Below are 7,216 nucleotides of genomic sequence, written 5' to 3'. Positions count from 1 at the left end.
TCCTGGGAGAATCGAGAGGGATGAGAATCGAAGCCAGGCCCCGGGGAGCCTCCCGCTCCCCCGCGCTGCGCCCCATGGTCCGGCCCGTTACCTGGGTGATGGTGTCCAGGTAACTAAGCTTCGCCCGTTCGAATTCCGCCGCCGACAGCCGCGGCCCGCTCGCGCCCGCCATCCCTGCCCGCGGGGCACGACGGGAAAAGGGGCTTGGCCGCCGCCGGGCCTCCTGGGAAATGGAGTCCTGCCGCGAAAGGGCAACTGGGACATATAGGCGCTTTCCCCCCCCCCACCACCACGTGCAGAGACCTGCTCCATAGAGCCCAGGAATTATGGGCTGTCTCTCCCCTCCCCGCCCCCAGGAATGCTGGGAAACACACTCCTCCACCCCTTAGTGGCAGGGCCACAGCCCACGTGGGGGGTCCCCCAATGTTCAGGCACCGCAGCTGAGCCCAGAGGGGGGTTTATTGGGGGGCCAGGTACAAAGGGTGAGAATCCCACGGGTCAGTTGGGGTCAGGGAGGGGCAAGGACCCCTCCCCCCCAGAAACAGTCTCTCTCTCTCTCTCTCTGGGGGGCAGACGCGTCCCGGCCCCGCTAGGCCTCCCACTGCTGGAGCTTGCGGAACATGAGGAAGGTGGAGGCCGGGGGTCGGATGTGGGGCTGGAGCCGCAGGGGGGGCAGCCCCTCCACGCCCAGGTACGGGGTCTCCGCGACCAGCTCCCAGGGCTCGTAGAACATCAGCAGGTCCGGGCCTTCGGGGGCGGGCTCCTGGGAAGGGGGGAGACATCCCACTGGTGAGAACTAGAGCTGCCCCGAGCCCCCCATTGGCCAGTCCCTGCCCTAGGGCTGGGTGGAAGCCAGCGCCTGCCCCATTCCCCGCCCCCCCGAGCCAGCCAGTCCCCGCCCTGGGGCCAGGTGGGAGCCGGCGCCCCCCAGAGGGGACAGGCCCCTGCCCCATTCCCCGCCCCCCCTAGCCAGCCAGTCCCCGCCCTGGGGCCAGGTGGGAGCCGGCGCCCCCCAGAGGGGACAGGCCCCTGCCCCATTCCCCCGCCCCCCCGAGCCAGCCAGTCCCCGCCCTGGAGCCAGGTGGGAGCCGCCGCCCCCCAGAGGGGACCCCGCCCCCCTGAGCCAGCCAGTCCCTGCCCTGGGGCCGGGTGGGAGCCGGCGCCCCCCAGAGGGGACAGGCCCCTGCCCCATTCCCCGCCCCCCCGAGCCAGCCAGTCCCTGCCCTGGGGCCGGGTGGGAGCCGGCGCCCCCCAGAGGGGACAGGCCCCTGCCCCATTCCCCGCCCCCCCGAGCCAGCCAGTCCCCGCCCTGGGGCCAGGTGGGAGCCGGCGCCCCCCAGAGGGGACAGGCCCCTGCCCCATTCCCCGCCCCCCCGAGCCAGCCAGTCCCCGCCCTGGGGCCAGGTGGGAGCCGGCGCCCCCCAGAGGGGACCCCGCCCCCCTGAGCCAGCCAGTCCCTGCCCTGGGGCCGGGTGGGAGCCGGCGCCCCCTAGAGGGGACAGGCCCCTGCCCCATTCCCCGACCCTTGAGCCAGCCAGTCCCCGCCCTGGGGCCGGGTGGGAGCCGGCGCCCCCTAGAGGGGACAGGCCCCACTGAGGGTTACTCACCCTGCAGGGTTCAGGCTGCGATCGGACGAGTGACAGTTTCTCCTGCAGGGCGCAGCTCAGCACCTCCTCTGCGGGCACCTGCAGGCTCACGAGCCCCTGGTACAGCTGCTGCTCCCGGGGGATGTTCATACCTGGGCGAGCAGAGAGAGGCTGGGAGTGAGGGGCACCGGCAGGGCTGGGGAGGGGGGGGGGGGGGCAGGGCTAGGCTGGCAGGGGCTGCGGGTCAGGAGTGAGGGGCACCGGCAGAGATGGGGGGGCAGTGGGGGGGCTGGGGGGTCACCCCATCTCTCACCTGCGGCCACCTTGCCCTCCACGCTGCAGCGGGCGAGGAAGGACGTGGCCAGCAGCTCCTGGGCGGCCCGGTGGGCGTCGAAGCCCTGGTGGGCGGCCGCCCGAACCTCCTCGCCCAGAGCCAGGCTGGTGTGCAGCTCGGGGGTGGCCAGGTCCCCCGCCGCCCCCCCGAACCCCGTCGTCGCCTGCCCAGCCTCCGCCACGCCGGTGCCAGGGGGGGCATGGGGGGCCGGGGGCTCCGGGCTGGGGGGCGCCTCATCCGGGGCAGAGCCCAGCAGGAAACGGACCTGGGGAAGAGCAGGGGTGAGCCTGGGGTGGCGGCCTGTGCTATCCCAGAATCCCCTGGGGCACAGACACCCCCTCCCCCTCAGCCCCTGGGGCACTGAGCCCCCCCCACTCCCATGAGCCCCCGGGGCACAGCGCCCCCCCCCCCATTCCCATGAGCCCCCGGGGCACAGCACCTCCCCCCATTCCCATGAGCCCCCAGGGCACAGCGTCCCCCACCTCCCCCCCCATTCCCATAAGCCCCCGGGGCACAGCGCCCCCCCCTGCTCCCATGAGCCCCCGGGGCACAGCGCCCCCCACCTCCCCCCCATTCCCATGAGCCCCCGGGGCACAGCGCCCCCCCTGCTCCCATGAGCCCCCGGGGCACAGCGCCCCCCCCCCCCGCTCCCATGAGCCCCCGGGGCACAGCGCCCCCCCCCCCCGCTCCCATGAGCCCCCGGGACACAGCGCCCCCCCCTGCTCCCATGAGCCCCCGGGGCACAGCGCCCCCCCCGCTCCCATGAGCCCCCAGGGCACAGCGCCCCCCATTCCCATGAGCCCCCGGGGCACAGCGCCCCCCCCCCCCGCTCCCATGAGCCCCCGGGGCACAGCGCCCCCCCCCCCCGCTCCCATGAGCCCCCGGGGCACAGCGCCCCCATGAGCCCCCAGGGCACAGCGCCCCCCATTCCCATGAGCCCCCGGGGCACAGCGCCCCCCCCCCGCTCCCATGAGCCCCCGGGGCACAGCGCCCCCCACCCCGCACCTGGCGGCTCCCCGCGCGCCCCCCCTTCCCGCGCCGGCGCCGCAGGATCCCGCCCCCGGCGCGTGCGGGGCTGAGCGACAGGTCCAGGGCGGGCAGCGCGCGGGGGGGCGGGGGCCCCAGGCCGGAGCGGGGCGGGGGGGGGGCCCGGCCGCGGGGGCCGCGTCATCGCCGGGGGGCGCCAGCCTGGCCCGGCCCCGCAACGGCTCCCGCGAGCGGCCACCCGACGGTTGCGGCAGCTGCCCCGGGGTGGGGGGCGGGGCTTCGGCTCGGCCCCTGCCCCCTCCGGCCGGCCTCGTTCTCACTCCAAGATGGCGGCGACCAGCGGCCTCCTTCTGAGAACAAGATGGCGGCGCCCGTGGCGGGGGGACCGTGTCCGCCAGCTGCAGCCTCGTTCTCGCCCCACCATGGCGGCCATTGTGAATGGGGCCGATGGAGCTGCACCAAGAGCGGGGTTCGAGCCCCGGCCCCGCCGGACCCCAACCTCCCCCCTGGGGTCGGGCAGAAACCAGCCCCTGCTCCAACCCCCAGCCCCTCCCTCCCAGAGCTGGGGAGAGAACCCAGGAGTCCGGGCTCCCAGCCCCCCAACCCGCTCTCACACAGTTCCCTCCCCCAGAGCATTGTGGGAGATGTAGTTCCCTCCTCCCCTCCCCGCAGGGCATTAAGGGAGATGTAGTTCACGCCTCTCCCTCCCCATGGGGCATTGTGGGAGATGTAGTTCCCTCGTTCCCCCCCCTTCCCTCAGAAATCCCATGACCTCTGACCTCCCCTTCATACCCTCTCTTCATCCTGACCTGTGACCTCTGACCTGGGCCAGGGGGAGGGGACGCTGGGTGGTAGGGAAGCGCTGGGGGAGGGAAGGGTAGCTGGGGGGCGGGGGAGGGGAGCGCTGGGGGCCGGCAGCGGGAGGGGAATTGGGAGGGCTGGGTTGCAGGGGAGCTGGGGGGCCGGGGAGGGGAGCACTGGGGGGGCCGGCTGGGGGAGGGGAATCGGGGGGCTGGGTGGCATGGGGGCCGGCAGGGGGAGGGGAATTGGGAGGGCTGGGTTGCAGGGGAGCTGGGGGGCCAGGGAGGGGAGCGCTGGGGGGCCGGCTGGGGGAGGGGAATCGGGGGGCTGGGTGGCATGGGGGCCGGCAGGGGGAGGGGAATTGGGAGGGCTGGGTTGCAGGGGAGCTGGGGGGCCAGGGAGGGGAGCGCTGGGGGGCCGGCTGGGGGAGGGGAATCGGGGGGCTGGGTGGCAGGGGGGCCGGCAGGGGGAGGGGAATTGGGAGGGCTGGGTTGAAGGGGAGCTGGGGGAGAGGAATCGGGAGGGCTGGGTTGAAGGGGAGCTGGGGGGGCCGGCTGGGGGAGGGGAATCAGGAGGGCTGGGTTGAAGGGGAGCTGGGGGGTCTGGCTGGGTTTGGGGAATCGGGAGGGCTGGGTTGAAGGGGGGCTGAGGGGCCGGGGAGGGGAGCACTGGGGGGCCGGCTCGGGGAGGGGAATCGGGGGGCTGGGTGGCATGGGGGCCGGCAGGGGGAGGGGAATCGGGAGGGCTGGGTTCCAGGGGAGCTGGGGGGCCGGGGAGGGGAGCACTGGGGGGCCGGCTGGGGGAGGGGAATCGGGGGGCTGGGTGGCATGGGGGCCGGCAGGGGGAGGGGAATTGGGAGGGCTGGGTTGCAGGGGAGCTGGGGGACCAGGAGGGGAGCGCTGGGGGGCCGGCTGGGGGAGGGGAATCGGGGGGCTGGGTGGCATGGGGGCCGGCAGGGGGAGGGGAATTGGGAGGGCTGGGTTGAAGGGGAGCTGGGGGAGAGGAATCGGGAGGGCTGGGTTGAAGGGGAGCTGGGGGGCCGGCTGGGGGAGGGGAATTGGGAGGGCTGGGTTGAAGGGGAGCTGGAGGTCTGGCTGGGTTTGGGGAATCGGGAGGGCTGGGTTGCAGGGGGGCTGAGGGGCCGGGGAGGGGAGCACTGGGGGGCTGGCTGGGGGAGAGGGAATCGGAGGGCTGAGTGGTAGGGGGGCCAGGGAGGGGAACGCTGGGGGGGGCTGGCTCGGGGAGGGGAATCGGGAGGGCTGGGTTGCAGGGGAGCTGGGGGGCCAGGGAGGAGAGCGCTGGGGGGCCGGCTGGGGGAGGAGAATCCGGACGGCAGGGTTGCAAGGGGACCAGGCAGGGGAGTGCTAGGATTGGCTGGGAGAGGGGAATCGGTGGGCTGAGTGGTAGGGGGGCCGGGGAGGGGAGTGCTGGGGGGCTGGCTGGGTGAGGGGAATCGGGAGGGCTGGGTTGCAGGGGAGCTGGGGGGCCGGCTGGGGGAGGGGAATCGGGGGGGCTGGGTTGCACGGGAGCTGGGGGGCCGGGAAGGGGAGCACTGGGAGGGCCGGCTGGGGGAGGAGAATCGAGACGGCAGGGTTGCAAGGGGGCCAGGCAGGGGAGTGCTAGGGATTGGCTGGGGGAGGGGAATCGGCGGGCTGAGTGGTAGGGGGGCCGGGGAGGGGAGCGCTGGGGGGGCTGGCTGGGGGAGGGGAATCGGGAGGGCTGGGTTGCAGGGGAGCTGGGGGGGCCGGCTGGGGGAGGGGAATCGGGGGGGCTGGGTTGCACGGGAGCTGGGGGGCCGGGAAGGGGAGCACTGGGAGGGCCGGCTGGGGGAGGAGAATCGAGACGGCAGGGTTGCAAGGGGGCCAGGCAGGGGAGTGCTAGGGATTGGCTGGGGGAGGGGAATCGGCGGGCTGAGTGGTAGGGGGGCCGGGGGAGGGGAGCGCTGGGGGGGCTGGCTGGGGGAGGGGAATCGGGAGGGCTGGGTTGCAGGGGAGCTGGGGGGCCGGGGAGGGGAGCGCTGCGGGGGGCCGGCTGGGGGAGGGGAATCAGGGAGGCTGGGTGGCAGGGGAGCTGGGGGGCTGGCGGGGGGGAGGGGAATCTGGAGGGCTGGGGTTGCTGCGGGGCCAGTGCTGGTGGGTCGGCTGGGGGAGGGGAATCGGGAGGGCTGCGTTGAAGGGGGGCTGAGGGGCCAGGGAGGGGAGCGCTGGGGGGCTGGCTGGGGGAGGGGAATCGGGGGGCTGGGTTGCAGGGGGGCCAGGGAAGGGAGCCCCCCCTACACCAAGGCGAGCGACACCCCCTGCAGAGGTTCCCAGCTGTGTTTATTCCCGCGCCCCGTGGGGGCCAGACAGATGTTCCGTAGTACAGGGGGGTGGGGTGACACCCCCCAAAACTCCCCCCAATGACGCCATGGGCTGAGGGTCCTGGGGGTGCAAGCGGAGGCCAATCTCCAGGCCAGCTAGCGGGCGGCGTGGGGTGGGGGGCCCCTGGGGGGCAGCAGGGGGGCGCCTCCCCTCTCCGTCCTGGCGAGCTGCCGCAGCTGGGCACAGATGAAGTGCAAGAGGCCAGAGACGTCGCGCAGCAGGGCAACCTCGGGAGGTCCTGGGGGGCGCTGGCCTGGGCGGAGAGAGACGGGGGTGAGGGCGGGGGGCGCAGCCCCAGGGGATTCTGGGACGGATTCCAGGTGGGGGCAGGGAGGGACTCCCCCTCCGGCACCAGACCCAAAGCAGGCCCAGAGCCAGGCTGGCCCCCGCCGCGGCCAGACGCACGGCTACCGGGTGGCGGGGGGCGGCGCCGCCCCCGGGTGCCGGGCACCGGCAGCTGCTCCCCCACCCGACAGCCCGGAGAGCAGAACCACCAGCACCCCCTGCACCCACATGGCGGCCTGGCTCCGCGGCGCTGAGCCCAGGGGTTTAGCGCTCCGGCCCCATTGTGAGGCGGGGCAGGAACCCGGCGACCCAAGGGGGCTGCGGGTCGGGAATGAGGAGAACCAGCAGAGCCGGTGCTGGGAGAGGAGTGGGGGCCAGTGGGTTAGAGCAGCGGGGCTGGGAACCAGGAATCCTGGGTTCCCCGCAGCTCTGGGAGGGGAGTGGGGGCTGGTGGGTTAGAGCAGGGGGGGGCTGGGAGCCCGGACTCCTGGGTTCTCTCCCCAGCTCTGGGAGGGGAGTGGGGGCTGGTGGGTTAGAGCAGGGGGGGGCTGGGAGCCCGGACTCCTGGGTTCTCTCCCCGGCGCTGGGAGGGAGTGGGGGCTGGTGGGTTAGAGCAGGGGGGGGGCTGGGAGCCCGGACTCCTGGGTTCTCTCCCCAGCTCTGGGAGGGGAGTGGGGGCTGGTGGGTTAGAGCAGGGGGGGGCTGGGAGCCAGGACTCCTGGGTTCTCTCCCCGGCTCTGGGAGGGGAGTGGGGGCTGGGAGCCCGGACGCCTGGGTTCTCTCCCTGGCTCGGGGAGGGGAGGGGAGGCTGGTGAGTCAGAGCAGGAGTCGGGGGCGGGCTGCACTGGCTGGTTACATTTTCC

The 7,216-nt window shown here is 74.2% G+C and overlaps 1 protein-coding gene across 1 annotated transcript; it reads right to left on the bottom strand.

Moving 5' to 3' along the window:
- Nucleotides 1-441: 441 nt before the first annotated feature.
- On the bottom strand, nt 442-3,340 carry PPP1R35 (protein phosphatase 1 regulatory subunit 35). The gene is made up of 4 exons (XM_065417347.1): nt 3,329-3,340; nt 1,900-2,185; nt 1,608-1,738; nt 442-763 (listed from the first exon to the last, which is right to left on the bottom strand). Exons 1-4 carry the CDS (start codon nt 3,338-3,340, stop codon nt 590-592), a joined length of 603 nt encoding a protein of 200 aa, XP_065273419.1. The 3' UTR covers nt 442-589.
- Between the last annotated feature and the right edge of the window lie 3,876 nt (nt 3,341-7,216).

The sequence above is a fragment of the Emys orbicularis genome, chromosome 15 (genome assembly GCF_028017835.1).
Source record: "Emys orbicularis isolate rEmyOrb1 chromosome 15, rEmyOrb1.hap1, whole genome shotgun sequence".
Classification (NCBI taxonomy): Eukaryota; Metazoa; Chordata; order Testudines; family Emydidae; genus Emys; species Emys orbicularis.
This window is presented reverse-complemented; position numbering and strand designations above follow the sequence as displayed.

Bases quoted from the DNA above. Each gene is read 5' to 3' on its own strand.
- PPP1R35 (XM_065417347.1), bottom strand. The intron at 1,739-1,899 runs GTGAGAGATGGG...CTGCTCGCCCAG, and splicing joins GGAGGGCAAGGTGGCCGCAG to GTATGAACATCCCCCGGGAG. The intron at 764-1,607 runs GTGAGTAACCCT...CCCCCTTCCCAG, and splicing joins CGCAGCCTGAACCCTGCAGG to GAGCCCGCCCCCGAAGGCCC.